The sequence below is a fragment of the Camellia sinensis genome, chromosome 6 (genome assembly GCF_055761805.1).
Source record: "Camellia sinensis isolate YWXY chromosome 6, ASM5576180v1, whole genome shotgun sequence".
NCBI lineage: Eukaryota > Viridiplantae > Streptophyta > Magnoliopsida > Ericales > Theaceae > Camellia > Camellia sinensis.
Window position 1 is genome coordinate 188,606,568 of NC_138966.1, and position 19,335 is coordinate 188,625,902.

Here is a 19,335-nt window from a genome sequence, read left to right on the forward strand (position 1 = left end):
TTTTAATATTTTTGTATGTGTTATATTGGAGTGTGTTATATTGGAGTGTTATGTTTGAGATTACATTGATTGGAATGTTATATTTGGTTTTCTTTTTTTTTTTTTTTTTTTTTTTTTGAGTCTTACGTTTAGGAAAAGTATACTAAGGAATTGTTTTTTAATGTTACGTTGCTACGTTTGAGAAAAGTACATCAAAGAGTTTTTTAGTGTGCTACATTAGACTGTTATATTATTATATTCTTACATTAGAGTATTATATTTTTGTTGGTAATGTAGGATTTGTTGTTGAATGAGTGAAAATCTAAAATTTTTATAGTGCAAATTGTTTAAATTTGTAATTTTACATTTGAAAAAATTCAATTTTATCTCTAAAAAATTAAATTTAAACATACAAGTGACTATCTTTTTACATAATTTCTACTTTAATGAAACCTTTGAATTCATAAGAAAAAAAGAGAGGAGTAAATAATTCAAAGGATTACATTTTAAAATTTATTGATATTTTATCCTTAAAAACAATTTTAAATATTTTTCTTTCCAGATATTGAGTCATTTACGGCTTACATGGCAAGGGAAGAAAACAAAGGTGAGGTATGGGTAAGAGTAGGAATCAAAATCACACACTCTAATTGGTCCAATCCATATCACCTTATCCACTACTCAAATTGAAATCCTCCGCTCCACCCACCACCCATCCAAAAATCTCCCAATCTCACTCTTCAATAACCTTTCTCGTATGACATTGTTCACTCACACCCCCCACAAACCACCCACCCATTATCCCTAACAACTCCTCTCTCTCTCTCTCTCTCTCTCTCCATGGCCATGGCAACCCAAGCTTCCCTATTCACCCCAACACTGTCCACCCCAAACTCCGGCGACCGCCTCATCTCATCGTGGAAGCAACCGTCAACTTTGTCCTTTACCAGTGCCAAGTCTGCCAGATCCAGCATGCCATCGCGGACTATTAAGGCCGCGGCGGCTGAGGGAAAGGCAGAAGCACCGGTGAAGGAGGCTCCTGTGGGCTTCACCCCACCGCAATTGGACCCGAGCACCCCATCACCAATTTTTGGTGGCAGCACTGGGGGCCTGCTTAGAAAAGCCCAAGTGGAAGAGTTTTATGTGATCACTTGGGAGTCCCCAAAGGAACAAATATTTGAAATGCCCACTGGTGGTGCAGCCATAATGAGAGAAGGCCCAAACCTACTCAAGTTGGCTAGGAAAGAACAGTGCTTGGCACTTGGGACTAGACTTAGGTCCAAATATAAGATTAAGTACCAATTTTATAGGGTGTTCCCTAATGGGGAGGTACAATATTTGCACCCTAAGGATGGAGTGTACCCGGAGAAGGTGAACCCGGGTCGACAAGGTGTCGGGCTGAATATGCGGTCGATTGGAAAGAATGCGAGCCCCATTGAGGTCAAGTTTACTGGCAAACAAGTGTATGACTTGTGAGGTGGGGATCATATGTATGTGTGTTTGATTATGTGATTGCTTAGTATTTGTTTGTTGTTGTACTTGTATTTTCCTGTCCTTTTGTCTTGTTTAAGAAGTTCAATTATGAAACATACTTCAGATTATATTTTGTTATGACATAAAAAAACATACCATATGTTGTGTATTATGTATCCATATTAAAAGTTTTCAAATATGGTTCCCTATGTGCACGGACATGAAAAAAATAATAATAATGTGATACAAACAAAATTTATATATAATATAATTTTATGAGTGTTCTAATTACAAACTACTTTTATGTAAGAGTTACAATTTTTGTATATATATATATATATATATCTAATTATCAATTTCTTCATAGAAAATAATTGAAGTATGAGACTAGACATGATCCATTGAATATGTTTCATTTGAAGGCTTTAAGATGATCTTTCCAAAGGGGGATTCAAATTGAGCTTACAAATTATATTTCAAACTTGATCAAGAGTTGTTTGGACCAAAAAATTACTCTTCAAATTTGACTTATCAAAATTTCAAATTGGCCAATAAACTCATAGGGCCCATTTAGGGGGTACATTTAGGCGTCTCTGCCATGAAAGAATGGTTTTAAATGGTTCATACGCCACTGTTCATGAAAGAATTATTAGGTCCACTGTGGAATAAAAGACAATTGGGTCCAAATCACGTTGGACACAAAAAAGAAAAAGAAAAAGACAAAAGAAGAGGGATCAATTTGTGCGTGGCTTCGATGTCATTTATAGATGATTCAAGCGCTTAAATATATGATATAAAATGATATTGAGTGATAATTAAATGAGTATCTGTTTTGTTTGCTTTATCTCTCTTTCCCTGTTAAACTTCAAGAATGGTTTGCTTGTTTAATCAGCAGAATTGTACAATTGATCTGATTTTTTTTTGGAAAAAAGTAAAAATAAAAAAGAAAAACAGTGTAGTCTTTCTTCTTTAAGGTTTACTCACTTTAACAATTAAACTTCGAATTCGAGAATGGTTTGTTTGTTAAGTTAGCTGAATTGTGAAATTGGTCCAAGAATAAATCATACTACAATATCTTTTCTTTAATCAAATTTAGTAGGTGTTGACTCTTAGTTGTAGGAGTAATTTCTTAGTATTTTTGGATTACCAACTCAGAATGTTAATGCTCTACTTTCAAATCAAGAAGAGGATTTGGGTAGGAGACAAGCAAGAACGAACCATCCACTTTTTATTTTTTATTTTTTGTGCGACCTTATTGATCAGGAGTATCACATCCACTACTGCAATGGAGTGTATTGAATAAATTTTCAATTTGAGAGTCAGGTCATATGATTTCCATAAACATCTCGAAACTGAGCACAAAACCCAGATCATACATTACCATTATATCATTCCTTTGAAGTAACTACATAAGGAGAAACAAATAAACCATAAACAAAGAAAAAGAAGAGAAGAGAAAAGAGAAGGAAAGAAAAGAAAAAACAGAGAAAACCATAAATGAGAGGAAGATTGTTTTCAACATTGTAGTAGTCTCATATGTCTCTCTTTGCTAGTCAAGCTTGATTGTGTTTGCCATGACCATATATGAACCTTGCACTTTTCTCTGTGTAAACATGAGTCTCATTGTCCAATCTGTTAATACCCATTTTAAATTTATAATTAGCAGCTTATACTCTGAAATTGATAATTTAATTACTTGCAAATGAGTTAGAAATTGTGATTCGAACTTACGATTTTCTGACCGCTTTGCTCAATGTGGACGCTGATGTGAATGTTTTCCCATCTAGATATCTGTTCTCCCCTTCGATCCTCTGCTTCATTCTTAGATCCAATTCATCCGCACTTAGCGTGAATGGGGAATCCGACGCCTATCATTAGGATAGTTAGTTCTTATTTAAGCTTAATTTGTCTTAGAATAGATACAAAAGGTGTATCAATGCTGATCACAAGGCCAGTGATTTATTGATGATTTTTTTATGGTTTCAAATTTTTTGAAAAAAATAAATTCCACAAAATGAAAACAGTGGGCATTTTCAAACTTTTTGTTGTTTTTGTTTCCAAAAACATGAAAAACAAAAATGAAGAAAAAGAAAAGACAGCCAAATAAGGTTAATTTTATTGTGCAGGAAAGAAAAAGTAATGGGAGAATTTTCTAAGAAAGGTGAACAAAGTCCAAATATTATATATATATACCATGACCCATCCCCAAATGTCAGCATAGGAAGGAATATGAGCTGAATAAGGCACAACATCTGCACATGAAAAGAAATGAGATCAAAACCAGTTGGCTTCTACTCAAAATTTAGTAGAAAACAACCTCATCACCTTGTGGATCTCACTTATTATTAAAAGAAACAAAATACAAAGAAGTAAATAAAAATGAACGGGACCCACAAGCTGATATGGGATAAACTTTCAAGCATCCTAGAACTTTCAAGTTTCAACTATGTTAAGAATACATAGGATTTTCACATGATGAGATATGGATGTTAGACAAAGGTGTGAGAGTCACCTCTTGTCTCATATCTTTATCCCTTTGTGAAAATCTTCTACGAAATTGGGCTTTCTCTAGAACTTTTGAACCAAAAAAAAAAGAGGTAAATGTAGGGATTGGCTTCTGTTTTTTCATATGTTACTTACATTTGAAAACCTGCCTTAGAGTGTTGCAAATGCAAGTAAAAACTTCTATGTGGCTGAAAACTCCAGCTGGTCCTGCCTGCAGTATATGAAAACATAAATTAGTTGGTTCTCTCCGTGTGTGTGTTTGTGTGTCTACACACAAAGGCATACATATATAGACACATATGCACACATACTTGTGTGACAAAAATGCCATTCTGATTAAGTCTTGGTTTAACAATGGATTCATAGAAGGACTTCGTATAGAGTTTATAACATGGGCCTCCTTCAATTGGGTCTGCCAGGTCCCCAACAATCACATCATAGCACTCTTCTTTCCTTTCAAGCTCAGCCCTACCACACACCATAAGAATCCATAAGAAAAAAAAAATCTTGTTCTTCCAAAATTTTCATATAGAATCATTCACCAGAATGACGTGACAGTAACATTTATTTATTAGTAAGCATCTTGGTGGGTTTTTTTGTTTTAAGCCGATAAACTCAAAATTCTGTCATATCATTATGTAGACATTTTTTGTAATGCATTTCAATTTGTTCATCATTACTTGAATAAATAATGACTACAAAAGCAAGAACAAGCTATCATCATCAACAAAAGCATTAGCAAATTGTAGGAAGTATAAATGGATAAAGAAAGGGACCTGGCATCATTGATAATGAGCTCTAGTCTGGGATCACAAAAAGCTTCCCTGTTCACCACTAAGTATGACTTGCAAAAATCCACAACCTCCTGCGCAATATAGTATATAGATAATTTAGAAAGATTAGTTTGTAGTGCGCAAATAATGTCAAAATCAGTACCCAATGTGGTACTTTTTAATCTATTGAGCTCAACCCTTATGGTGAGCACCTTCAAAAGTTATTACAATTCAATGTGGTAGAAGTCATGATTCAATGGGCATGTTTGCCAGCCACATTGTATCGTAACCCAACCACATTGAGTTGGGAGAGCTACAACACAATGTGGAGTTGCAATCTAACCATATCGAGTCATAGCTTCGACCACAATGTATCATAATTATCGAGGGTGTGCATCACATAACTTTTAAATTTAGAATAGGTGGCAAAATTTTCCCCCCCTTCTTCGCTCTGCATTGTAGTAGAAGTACTTTTTTTTATTCTTTCACACTAATTTTCTTCTCAAATGTGATAAAGGCCGCATTTTTACTAATTGCGCAGTCAAAAGAGTTACTTTACAGTAATTGTAATCTTATCTATGGTGCTAATAGTCATAAAGACAAAAAGAATTTCAGGCAAAGCAGCAAAAGCAAAATTCAGTTGACATTTAACATAATGGAGAATATTTTGTCATAATGACAGAAAAACATGTTACTAGTCATTTTGTTTACAAAGTGGGTCTAGGCATGTTATTAGAGGTAAACAAGAAATAAAAAAAAGGGAAAATTAAACAAGTTGACAAGAAAAACACAAGGGGTGGAAAGGAAAAAGTTGATATACACAAGGCATCATTTTGTATAAAGTTTTTGTATAAATTTTGTTTGTATATCATTATCCGAGTAGAAAAGGTAACATAAACAACTTGGGGGAAAGTGTTACCTCATCAATATCACACATGATAACCTTCTCTACTGTCTTGTGTCTGAGTAGTTCTCTTGCAGTTGAACCTTCACCTCCTCCCATGATAAAGATGGTTTTTGGACTGAAAATGCATACATATAGATAATTACATCTACTTACACACTAATGCTAAGAACACATCATTAAAACAAATAATGGATCACAAAAAGTGCAATAGGAGACACAGATTTAACCTGAATGTGGATCCCTCTATAATTGGGTTTAATCTCAATCTTTCATTGCACTTTTGTGAACTATTCTATGATTCATTGTGTTCTTAGCACAACTGCTTCCTTACATAGTGAGGAACATACATAGACCATGTATGTAAGTTAGCAGGAGTATGTATCTAGATACATGCATAAATCCTTGACTTCAACAAAATTAGGGAAAATGAATGCAAATCAATGGGGTGCAAGTGGAAATTGTAACAGTTTTTCAGAGTGTCACTTGTGCTCTATTAATTTGCAATTGTTTTCTGATTCACCTTTATTGATATTCACTATAAAAAAAAAAAGAAAAAGAAATTGACAGATTACTTTATATGATGAAGAAGTGCAGGATGGACAAGAGATTCATGGTAGATGAACTCATCTATCTCTGCACTTTGAAGCTTTCCATCAATAACCAGTGCCTGTTATGGAATAAAGCCAAGAAAATTTAGCATAATCATAGGAAAAACAATAATGCTATGTCCATAGAAAGATCATTATAATTATAAAAATCTGAGTCATACATTGATTTTTTTAATGTAATTTTCTTTGCGCTTTTCTATGCAAGTAGATATAGTTTCATCATATTCTTTACGATAAGAACTTAATAAATTGCAAACCTTTCCAAAGGGTTTTGTATCCAAAAGTTGAATGTCCTGGTACTGAGTTACTCCTGTATGCAAAATACTGCAGCAAAAAACTTTAAAAAATAAATAATAAACAATATATAAAAATGGAAGGAAGAGAAGTCATTAAAAATTATTAACTGGTTGAACTTGGTTATAAAAGGCTAATTTGATTTCATTACTACTAAACTTGTCTGACTTTAACGCGACCAAGATTTTGAAAAAGGCAAAATAGAAACTTCCCTACTTTTGATGATATATATATTTTAATGTTAATACCATTATAATATATATAAAGCATAGGTACAAAAGGGATAAACTTAAAATCTGGAAAACACGTAGCAGACAGCTTCCAACTTTTAGTTGAGTCTCATGGACCCATTGTAGCTTCTTTTGCCTTCATGAGGCCTTTTGCATGATTTTGTTCATGAATCTTCACATAAAATTGAACATGAAATAACATAAAATATATTTCCCCCACCAAACCACCATCATAAGGGGAAGAAAACAATGAACAAAGAAATATAATCAACTTGTTTGGTTTTTTAGAAAATTTTATTTTTTTATTTTTCGTATTTTAATATTTTCAATGAATATTTTTTAGTAATTTAAGTAACTTTTTAAATTTTTAAACACACCTAACTTAAATACACTTAAAAAGTATAATATTTATGAAAAAAATCTTTAAAAAATACGCTAAATATCAAAAAATGTAAAAAAAAATACAAAAATTCAGTACATTTTTTTGTATTTTAGTGTATTGATTAATTTTTTAAAATATTTTTTCAAAAATATTTTACTATTTAAATATATCTAAGTAAGGTATAACTAAAAAAAAATTGCTTAAAATTTAAAATATATTCACTAAAAATAAAAAAATATGAAAAAAAAAATTTCAATTTTAAAAAAATTGAATTCAGAAAACTGAAACCACACACTGAATGATATTTATCCACAAAATATTCACCACCAACACCCCAAAAAAAATAGAAAGAAATAAAAAAGAAATATTTGTCCTCAAAATTCATCTTAGGGGTTGACAAGCTATTTTGTAATCCAATTACAGAATTAGACATAACCTTAAAAAACTGTTAAATATGTAAATTCTACCTCACGTTAGAGGGCTATGTTTGATTGTATGATTAGATCTTGTGCAAACAATATACACCTTACAAATGCATCAAATATGCTTGTTGTTTGCTAAATCAAATGACAAGCAATAAAAATAACTAAATAAATAAATGTGAAACTTGATGAAATGAACCATATGCAAGGGATGAGCAAAGGGAGAAAGTACCTATTGAGAGCAAAACACCACCTCAAGTTCTCTTCAATCTCTTCCTCATACCAACAACTTTTCCTATAACCTCCCACTGATGAATGTCCATTTCCATGAATACCATTCCCATTCCCATTCCCATTCCCATTGTTAATGCCATTAGAGCAATTAGAAATATCACCCATTTTTTTTTTCTCACTCAAAATGCCTCACCACTTACTACTAGAGAGAATGAAAGAGATTGAGAGAGAGAGAGAGAGAGAGAGATGAAGAGAAGTGAGTGGCAAGTGCAGAATATAAGAAGGGGAAGGTGGCATTGAAATCGGAAAAAGAGCAATGATTTTAGTTTGAGAGAGAGAGAGAGAGAGAGAGAGAGAGAGAGAGAGTATGGAAAGAGTTTGGATATCTATGGGGAAGTGGGTATCTTCGACACTACAAAAAGCATAATAATATCTTCGTGGATTTTCGGAACTGGTGTAAAAAAAGAAAAAGAAAATAAAAAAAGATGAGATTTCTAAGGTTGAATCGGCCGCGTGATTTCTCTCTCTTTCTTGTTAATTCTGTGTATGAAGAATATAAGTGATGATATATCATATGTGCATGTAGAGATGTGCAAACCTTTGTGCCATTACGTGTATGGAATACTATATGAATCGGTAGAGTTTGTGAGACTCAAAGGTCAAAGTAAGTCATATGAAATCTCTCTATATTCTCAGTGAGCAATATTATAATTCTAGATATAAAAATTTAGACAATATTTAGAATTTTATATTAATGATTTAGATTTACTTAAGTTATGAGTTCACAACACTAACTTTAAATGTCAATCATAATTTATTTATTTTTTTCTTGATTGTCTTTCTAAGATCATAAAATTACTAAAAAAAATAACGTCTAATTAGTACACATTATATTTATGTTATTTTTGACTAACACATCAAATAATAAAATAAAATGATAAAAACATATGATCATTGTAACATTATTTTTCTATACTTCAAATATAGTCAACAAATCACCATGTGTAATCTTGGAGGGAAAAAAAATTCCAGCAAAAAAAAAATAAAAAAAAATAAAATTATTGACATTAACAAAACAAATTGATTTTTAAACAATAGATTTTTTTGTTAAATAAACTAAAATAAACTACTACTACAAATAGATTTGTGAAACCACACAAAAGAATCCATGATCTTATTCACATGTGAGTTATTCGAGATATGTAATGTCATGAGGAGAAGACATGGCAAGTAAAATCATGATTGGGGATTTTGCAATGTATCTATGGGCAGAACCTCATCATTTAGACAAAGAGTTTGTAGAGTGTATGAAGGCAAAAGGATAAAAGATGATCATTGCAATTTGAGGGTGACAAATACCCAAATTCAGGGTTTATTCCATTTTTTTCTTTTTTTTTTTTTCCTCTGAAAATTGTGCAAAGCTAGCCTTGGTTTTAGAGAGAGAGAGGGCGTGCAATGGGAACCATCATTCATATTCTCTCTTGGCTCAAAAGAAGAACGGCGTGCCAAGCCAGGGCATACTCATCATGATCACCATCACCATCAGGACCATCAATCCTCCCCCAACACCTATAAAAAGATTTTAACCCCACCCATCAATATCTATTTACATTCCACAATATTAACCTTTAACATCTCAATTTTACAAACACCAAAAAAATTATAATAAATAAATAAAATGAGCTGATCAAATTGATTGTGTGATTTATCTTATATTAAGGCTTGTTTTGACAATTAGCTATTTTAATTAAAAAAAATTAATTTTTCTATATATCTTTTCGTAAAAATTAACTAAAATAATTAATTTATAAAACAATCCTTAATTTATATTTGCATTATATACATTTAATTTTTATAATATATTTTAAAATATTTCTTTTTGGTAGATAACTTTTTCATAGCCCTAATACATGCATGTCACTATCACTCATCCTCGTCGGACAATTTAATTAATATAGGTTTGAAAATTCCATCTTTTACTTCTCTCAAAGAGGTGAGTCCTGACCTGACCTAGTAGAACCTTGGGCCCAATTAATTTTGTTCAATTGGCCGACTATAGGTCGGTTGGTCAGATAATGTGATTTTTTGTAAAGTAATTTTAGAGTGATTTTTTTTTTAATTTGTGAATCCATTTTACAAAATTAATAATCAGAATCGGAGAGTATAACAATTATACAAAAAATGACTTTAGACTCATTTTAGAAAAAAACACTCTAAAGAATTCGTACTCGGTCAAAAATATTATTCTATTACTATAAATGAGTTAAAGATTTTTTGTTCTCAAATTTTTCTGTCTTACTACAATTCCAAGTATGAATTACATAAGAATTTCTAAGACGTACACATAAATTGTATGGCATAATTTGATGATTAAGTGTATATTTAACAAGAGGATGAGAGATTTAAAAACATATAATCTAAGTATATAAAAAAAAACTTTATTGAAACCCAAACCCAACTTTGTGAAGGTTGATGCCACATGTCAAGTGATGATCTCTCTTTGTGAGCATTTTTTGGGGTTCTAATGGGACCCAAAAGACATGGTTGAAATTGTGATGTCAATGAGCCATCAGCATGATATGCAGCTGCCCTACTGGACCTTAAAAGTTGAGGGATGGGAAGCAAAGCAAAGTGGTTTCTGCTCTGCATAATTTGGATTTTGCAATTTGCAGGCCAATTGTGAATACAAAGAAATGATCAGTCTCTCAAAGGGTAAGGGTTTCTTGGTGGGGTGATGATGGATTTACCCACACATCTCTCTGTGTTTGGTAAAGTTATGATGGCCACAAAGGCCCTAAGCCCAACACTGTTTTTTCTTCTTTGTCTATTGCCCCCTACTCATCACCTGTGGAAAAAACAATTATAATTTGGCATGGTTTACATTTCTCTTTCTCTCTCTCATCAAAAGTTACATTTAATTCATATGTTAAAGATTATTGCCCCCCCGCATCTATAGAATTTTTTTTTTTTGGTCCCCTGCTGCTAAAAAAATGATTCATTTTAATTTTTATCCATTTCATAACATATTTGATTCATTGTAATACGGTGGAATAAAATATAATGATTATCTTATTACACTGGAAAATAATAATACTATTTATAATATATTTTTCATTATTTTTTTAACTAACAAAACATGAAAATAAACATTGTGACAGAATAATAATTTTATTTGAGTAAACCAAATACTATCTTAAAATTTTAACTTATTACAATGTCTATACATTTCAGCCAATTTTAGGTAATATACTAATTAGCTTCGCAACATATACTTAGAAAAATAAAAAAATAATAGATAAATGACAAAAAAAAAAAAAAAAGTGCATATCGATAAAAGCATAAAACAAGACATGAGCATGCTTAGTGTTGGTAAGAGTTTTGTCATGAATCAGGCATATATTTCACTTGCACTTTATTATTTATAATTATTTTTTCATATTTTATATATTTAATATTTTTCTTTTAGAAAAAAAAAAATCTACGAAAAAGGTGATGTGGATAGTGAGGCCCATCACTTGTGTCGGCGGGCCACACCATATGTTTATTTTGTGACTTCTTTATTTTAGTTTTCTCAACACTGGTTTTATTACCCATGCCCTCAAATTCTTTTCATTTTTCTTGTATTCCTTCTCATCTAGAAACTTCTGTGCAGAGATATGTATATGCTTTATTCACATCACTCTTGGATTGCCAAAATAATAAAGCAAATAATAAACAAAAAATTAAAAAAGGAAAGAAACAAAGAAAGTGTACTTTTGGGCTTTTGTGGGTAAACATGAATTGAGGATGTGCTCCAATCCCTTGCTTGAGTTGGAATTATAGACACATCTTAATGACAAAAGCACCACTGATACAGGTTTTGCGGAGATAATGTTTTATGGTTTTCTAGTTATTTCTTATATTGTTGTCCATAATTACTACTTAAGATTTCATTAATTAAAAGGTGCACACACTGATTTCTTTACAACATACAATAATACTAGATGTACATAATTGAGAGACAAAATGTGTATGAAAAATGCAACGTGTGATTGAAATACATCTTACATGAGTTATATTTGAAATAAATGTCTATCACACAATATATTTTATATTCATGTTTTTGAGTTTTAATTTTGTACACATACTACTACTCTACAATAACAAAATATCTAAAAACGAAATTACAATTCCTTTTAATAGTTGTTATTATAACCAAACATATTGGAGCATAATTTTGAGTTACTACTTATCGAGTTAGAGTTATGATATAATGTATTTGAATTATAATTTTAAACATATCACATCGTAATTTTGCACATATCTTATCGTAATTGGAAGGCATGCGTATCAGAGTTGGGGAGTGTGTCGTGCTGTGAGGGCCTATACGGCCTTGTCTCGAGCATATGTCGTTAATTTAAATTGTTCATGTTGTACAGTTTATCGAGTAAATTATTCATTAAAAAAATTAAATTAATTAGATATTTGTAACTTCAAAATAAGACCACATTTAAAAAAAAAAAAAAAAGCAGTTAGAATTTAATTTTGATAATTTATTTTAAAATAATTAGGACTTGATCATTGGGTTACACATATCCGATTAATTAATTTATTTATTTTAAATAATATGCTTGACAAATCTTATAATATGAATTATTTAAATGATCCAAAATATACCTAGGACAACATGTGTGCTGTGCTAGCACGTTCCTCATGTCCCATGTGCATTATTATGCATACCTTATGTGTGCACACTATAAATTTTATTTTAATTAAACACAATATGCAGGATTAATTACACCTTACACCTCATATATTTGTTTAAAAATTTTATTTTGATCTTTTCAATTTTAATTGACTTACTTTCTTCTTCTTTTTCCCCTTAGTGCAACTGGGTGTCGTTTATTAATTTTATTTTTTTGATTAGTGAAAATGGTTAATTGTTAAATAATTTTATTATTTTTATAAATAAAATTAATCTTCATAATTGTTTTATTTAAAGTGAAAAGTTCACACTCAGTCATAATATTCTGTAAATTTTAATTAATTAATAATTTTTTTGATTTCTAAAATTGAATGAGTGTGTTTTGCGGAAAGAGAAATATATGAACTTCGTGATTGATTAGTTAAAAATGTGGGATGCGCAGTTTAGACGAATCTAAAAGATTTGTAATCTAGTCAGGTCGCACTTCACATCTTGGTCCAACGCCGAGCCCGATAGACAATACGCCCAAATATTCAACCCAGCTGCGGGCCTACATATATATCAATCTCAAGCAATATTAATCTCTACAATTTTTCTTCCTCAACAATTTCTGGAGTTCTGCATTGGTTCACCCATTTATCTTCCTCTACAACTTATATATAGTTTATTTTGTTAAATAAAACGATGTGGTTTTACTAAATTATTTTTGGGTTCAACATTTTGACACCGTTTTAGAGTTTGGTCTTTTAAGATGAAAAAAAGGTTTGGGATAATTTTTTTTAATCTAGTAGATGATTGTAAGAAAAACAGTAATTAATTAAAGTGGAAGATGCGATCTTAGACCTTTGTATCCCATCTCTGCAACACCACCTTTTTTTTTTTTTTGGATAGGAGCTGCAACAACACCTTAGTCTGCCCATTCCTTGTTGCCATGTGACCAACCATGGGGCAAGCATTGAGAGGGCAACAAGAGGGAGAATCCAATCTTGAAGGAGATATGTCAGAGAACAAATTTGGGCCAAAATGGAAATTGGGACTAAAAAGACTCAATTGGTGAGAGACAATTTTGAGGGAGTATGTAAAATCTTGGCGTATATTAAGGGATTTATGTGTAAGTCTTAATAGGTAAATTTATTATTCAATAAGTCATGTGAGAATTAATGGTGTTTTCATCAAACACTATTAAAAAACGTCACTAATTATAATTTTTTAGCGATAGTTTAAAAATTTTATCACAAACATATCAATAATTATAAGTTTTAGCGATAGTTTAAAAAAATCGTCATAAAAAAATTCACGAATTTTTTATTTTTAGCGACAGTTTAAAAAATCCGTTATAGAAAAATATCACTAATTGTAAATTTTAATGACAGTTTATAAAAAATGTGACAAAAGTTTTTAATTGTCAATTTTTAACGACATAGGTAAAAAATCGTCACAAAAATTTATTTTTAGTTACGATTTTATTATGACTTATTTTTAATAGAATTTTATAAGAATTGAATCTAATTATTAAAATCTATTGATAATCAGGGCCGGCCCTGCCCTAAGGCAGTAAGGCTTGTGCCTTAGGCCCCATATTTTGGCCAAAAAATAGGGTTCCCAAATTTAAAAAATTGTTATAGGTTCAACCTTTTTTTTTTTTTTTTGATTTTAAGATCAATTTAAAGGGTCCCAAATGTTTTATTGGGCCCATGTATAATTTAGCCCATATTTATTTATAAATGTGTTTGGCCCATATTTATTGAAATGAAAATATATAAATAAATAAATAAAAAACAATAGGACCCCTAAATTTGGTAAAACATATAAACATATATAACATAGGGCCCCTAAATTTGGTAAAATATTATAGGCTCAATTTTATTTTTTATTTTTTATTTATTTATTTATTTTTTTTTTTTAAGGATCAATTTAAAGGGCTCCAAAATATTTTTTTAAGTCCATGTATGATTTACTCCATATTTATTTATAAGTGTAGTTTGGTCCATATTTATTAAAATGAAAATATATATTAAAAAAAAATGTTTGGGCTCAAGAAAAATAATACATACAATATATGGGCCCTATTTTTTATATTTTTTATTTTTACCTTCTTTATCTATTAGATTTTAGTGGAATAAATAATTTTGCTCAAATTTTTTTACTTAGGTCTTTATCAATTTTAATTGAATAATTTTTTCTTAATTTTTTTGTTCTAATTTTGTTTTATTAAATTGTTTTATTTATAATTTTAATAATTATATGTGTAAATAAATTTTTTTATGGTTACAAACAAATAAAAAAATTGTAACTTATCGTTTTATTCATGAATTTTTTTTCAATATAAAAGGACCCCATTTTCGAAATTCGCCTTAGGCCCCGACAAACTCAGGGCCGACCCTGTTGATAATTTATCCAATATATTATTCACGCAGTTCACAAGGCACATCTATAGAGGAATTGCCATTTTAACAAGTCATACTAACAGACAAAAATAAATAAATAAATAAATTAGAACAATTTTTATTATGTCAAAGTACTTTCTGAAGAACTTGACAATGCAGATGAGTATTACCACAAAAAAAAAAAAAAAAAAAAAAAAAGACAATGCAGACGACGAAGACAAGAATGGATGATCTATGTTGAAACTGGTAAGACCATTTTTATTTGCCCACACAAAAAGTCATTTCTTAGTGGTTTGATCCCTGGCAATGAAAAAAAAAAAAAAAGAAAAGAAAAGAAAAAAGAAGATGAAATTCAAAAAAGATGTAATTATTTTTGCAAATTTAATAAACAAGTCAAAGAGATATGGTGAGATTTGTAACATGAAGAACAATTGAAAATAAAATAAAATAAAGAATAATAGTAATAATAAATGACTCATTATGAGAGATACAAACACTATACCATTATTCAGCGACAGACATGGGAGGTTGAGGGTGGGGTCACCACCCCCTCACACCCTCAAACTTTTAAGAAAACACACTTATTTGAATGTTTATAATATACCTTTGCATTTTGGCCCATTTAAAATTTATATAATTTTAGGGATTTTTGGTCAGAACTTTGTCATAATCTGAATCTGTCCTTAAAAGTTTGGATCATAACCGATCAGTAATTCGTAAATTACCGAAGGCCTTAAACAATCATACATAATATTTATGCTAATGGGGCCATAAACGGAAATATATAATAAAGAGAAGTCTATTGAGCTGTACCAATCATGAGTAAAATCATAGAGTTAACCACGTAACACAATAATACATATACATGTCCATCAAAAATATAAGAGCCAGAGGAAAATCGTACATAATGTTTGTAACCCAAGACCATGAAAGCAAAAACATAATAGGGTCAAAGTGTGGTGTGAGCTAAGACAAAACTCCGTCTTGGAGGTATGACTCGATTGGGTCACAAAAGGCTCCTGAAGCTGACTCTAGGATTGTGCTCCATGTTGCTGATCACCTATATGTGCATACATAAAATTAGGTGAGCAAAACTCAATGAGTAATAATACAGTAAAACAGTGTAAGTATATAATCATAAGGTTCTTTCAATATCCATAATCATATAAACCAAGCGGCCTTAGGCCCAAGCATATAATAAGCGGCCTCGAGCCCAATCATATAACAAGCGGTCTCGGACCCAATCATATAACAAGCGGCCTCGGGTCTAATCATTTAACAAGCGACCTCAGACCTAATCATTTAACAAGCGACCTCACACTCAATCATTTAACAAGCGGCCTCAGGCCCAATCATTTATCAAGTGGCCTCGGGCCTAATCATATAACAAGCGGCCTCAGGCCCAATCATATAACAAGCAGCCTCAGGCCCAATCGTTTATCAAGTGGCCTCGGGCCCAATCATTTAACAAACGACCTTGGGCCCAATCATTTAACAAGCGGCCTCAGGCCCAATCATTTATCAAGCGGCCTCGAGCCCAATCATATAACAAGCGGCCTCAGGCCCAATTGTTTATCAAGTGGCTTCGGGCCCAATCGTTTATGTATGTATGGACCCAAGAGGTGACTCGTGCGGACTCTAGAGGTGACTCCCACTGTAGCACTTAGTTCCGTACAACACTTTGTTTCATACCAGAAATCAATACATCTTAAAGACTAAACAATTCATATCATATCATAGCATAAACGGAACGGCTTGGGCCTACCATATCATATTACGAACAATTCACATTTCTTATTCATAACTCATTTCACATTTCTTGGAAACTTGTGCATTTTGACAAAATACGATATTTAGAAGATCATGTCGTACATAAAGCAAAATACATAATGAAAAACATATCTTTACTATACTATTACTCATAGTAGTTTTCAGAAATGGTTGACTGGTCCTTGAATCATGACCTGCAAACACGAGGCGCATGGTACAACATATCGGAACATAGAATTACTCTCTTGATCAAATTTATTTCTCTTAATCTTTTTTTAACCAAATAAATCAATCCCTTACTTTGCTCCTTAACAAATTATTTTTGTTGTTTCTAAACTCATTAGCCCTCATTGGGTCATAATCCGTGTCTAGGAAAATAGGAAGAAATGAAAGGAAACTGGGTTAGAAGAGGAAAAATCGTGAAATGGTTAGAAAGAAAGTGAACAGCCTTCGCTAATTTGAACATATTTATTTGTGTACTTAAAATTTGGATGTGAGACCACTTCCATTGGAAACTAGACTTCCAGGGCTTGAATTTAGGCTCAAGAATCGCTTAAAACGAAGTTCGGATGAAGGAGATATGCCATTTTGAAATTTGGCTAAAATAGGGGGTTCCGCACGAGCGGAAGTCTTCATCGCTTGTGCGGCCCAAATCTGCTTGTAGATACCCAATTTTTGACCGACCTTAAGACTCAGACGTCATCGTTTGTGCACTCAATGATCGCGCATGTTTGTGCTTGTTTTGAGCGCCCAAAGGTCTCGGTTGAGTGCCTTGTCTTTGAGCCTCTTAATACTTTGTGTTTTGGCCTTGTTTTTGGGCCAAACCTTGATCCCTCTTGCCTGGGGGAGGGGAAGGCCTTGCCGGCCACTTGTGGCACTTTTCGGCCACTTTTCTCCCTTGTAGGCCACTTGAAGTGGTCGGTCGGCTAGGGGAGGTGGCCGACCGGCCACTTTAAGTGGCCGACGGCCAATTTTCTCTTTTTTTGGATATTTTCAAATCTTTTAAGCTAGCTGTTGCTCACTGAGGCTCATCCTCTATATGTATGGAGGGATGAAGCAAGCTTTTTGCTTGCTTGTTCAATATAAGGGGAGCTCTCTCCCTATTTGAGGGTTACAAAATTTCAGAGCTGAAATTTCTCTCTCTCTCAAGAATTCTCTCTCTCTCTCTCTCTCTCTCTATATATATATATATATTGTGTTATATTGTGCCTAGAAGTGAGTTTTCTTCACATATTTGCAAAGAGACCCTTAGCCAAACACCACCACCTTGGAGTTGAGGTTCTTGAAGGCTTGTTTGTAGCTCAAAAAGCTGGTTTTGGCTCAAAAGTTGCTTGTTTAGCTACTATGCTTCAAGGATAAGCATTTACCCCTCTTAAGCTTGTTTTTGTATACTAGTTTGGGCCACCTTTACATGTTGTTTTGGCCTAGTTGTCAACTACAAAAACCTTTATTTTTAAGTGTTAAAAATGGTTGCTTAAGACCCTTTTGGAGTTAGGGGTGATCCACCCTCCTTGTAGCTTTATTTGCTAAGTTTTGTGCCATCCTTTAAATCTTTTAAAACAATTCTTTTTTGGCCTTTCTACCACTAAAACTCAGAGGTTTTTCAGTGGTAGAAACTTGGTTTTGATGACCAAAATAGAGGGGGTTGTCCCCTCTCCTCACATCTTGTTTGCATGTGTTATTGGCCTAGTACTTGAGCATGTTTTTCTACCATCTCATGGCTTGTTCTTAGCATGTTTTTGGCCTTATCTTAACATGTTAGAACTTTGCTTTGGGTTGGTTGGAGCACCTCTTGCTTGCTTCTTACACTTGTAGTGTAATCCTGCTTGCCAGCCTAGCTTACTTGATGTTGTAGCCAATTATTCTAGCATGTGTTAGCTCTATTCCAGCATGTTTTTGGCCTTGCTTTGACATATTTAAGCTCTGTTTTGAGTGGTCTTGGTCGCTTGAGACTTGCTTTGTATAGCTATAGTGTAGTTAGCTTCACTAGCTTTGTGCTTTAGGCCCTTTAACATGCTTTATTTGAGTTATTTGCATGATATGGCATCATTTAGCATGTGATTTCAGAGCATATTCCACTGTCACACTCTCACATATATCACTCTTTAAATGCTTTTAAGAGTTGTGCCCTATGCCTTGCTTGAGAGCCAATTTGTGTGCATGTTTTTCTTGCCTTTTAAGCTTCAATCTCAGCATGATTTAGCCTTTGTTTTGGCATGCGTTAACTCTGTTTTGAGTTGGTTTGGCCCTTTGAGGCTTGTGTTGCAAGGTTGTGGTACAACCCCTTTCATTAGCTTAATGAGTTAAGCCTTTAAACATGTATTACATGGGTTGTTTGCATGATTTTAAGTCATTTAGTATGTTATTTCAGTGCTGAAATGTGTGTCATTGCACTCTATTGTTTTAATCTTTCATTCACTTTGAAAGTGGTCTTGAGCCCCTTGATGGCTTGAATATGGAATTGAGATTCGCATGCCAAGTGGTTTTAATCCTCCCTTGAGGGTTTCTACTAATCAACAGCATGAAACCTCTTTCATGCTCATGGCACATGTGGCTTAGGCCATCTTTCCAATTAGAGGACCTTTCACATTGAACTTAACCGGTTAATGGACTAATTAGTAAGCTAAAATGTGTAAACAAGAATTGAACCAAGTAAAACTTATATAAGATAAGCATGTGTGAGGCAT

At 32.4% G+C, this 19,335-nt stretch overlaps 2 protein-coding genes across 2 annotated transcripts; one reads left to right on the forward strand and one right to left on the reverse strand.

The window, feature by feature from the left end:
* The first annotated feature begins 708 nt into the window (after nt 1-708).
* On the forward strand, nt 709-1,580 carry LOC114287061 (photosystem I reaction center subunit II, chloroplastic). Its single transcript, XM_028230326.2, has one exon. The coding sequence runs from the start codon at nt 820-822 to the stop codon at nt 1,453-1,455; it is 636 nt and encodes a 211-aa protein (XP_028086127.1). The 5' UTR covers nt 709-819; the 3' UTR covers nt 1,456-1,580.
* A 1,167-nt stretch (nt 1,581-2,747) lies between these two features.
* Nucleotides 2,748-8,526, reverse strand: LOC114287062 (thermospermine synthase ACAULIS5). The gene is made up of 10 exons (XM_028230327.2): nt 7,806-8,526; nt 6,503-6,569; nt 6,210-6,304; nt 5,650-5,752; nt 4,734-4,822; nt 4,269-4,425; nt 4,093-4,168; nt 3,646-3,704; nt 3,184-3,320; nt 2,748-3,084 (listed from the first exon to the last, which is right to left on the reverse strand). The coding sequence occupies exons 1-10, from the start codon at nt 7,970-7,972 to the stop codon at nt 3,006-3,008; spliced, it is 1,029 nt and encodes a 342-aa protein (XP_028086128.2). The 5' UTR covers nt 7,973-8,526; the 3' UTR covers nt 2,748-3,005.
* Between the last annotated feature and the right edge of the window lie 10,809 nt (nt 8,527-19,335).

Bases quoted from the DNA above. Each gene is read 5' to 3' on its own strand.
- LOC114287061 (XM_028230326.2), top strand. From the start codon at position 820: ATGGCCATGGCAACCCAAGCTTCCCTATTCACCCCAACACTGTCCACC.
- LOC114287062 (XM_028230327.2), bottom strand. From the start codon at position 7,972: ATGGGTGATATTTCTAATTGCTCTAATGGCATTAACAATGGGAATGGG. The intron at 6,570-7,805 runs GTACTTTCTCCC...TTTTTGCTGCAG, and splicing joins TGGTGTTTTGCTCTCAATAG to TATTTTGCATACAGGAGTAA. The intron at 3,085-3,183 runs GTAAGTTCGAAT...GGGTATTAACAG, and splicing joins AGCAAAGCGGTCAGAAAATC to ATTGGACAATGAGACTCATG.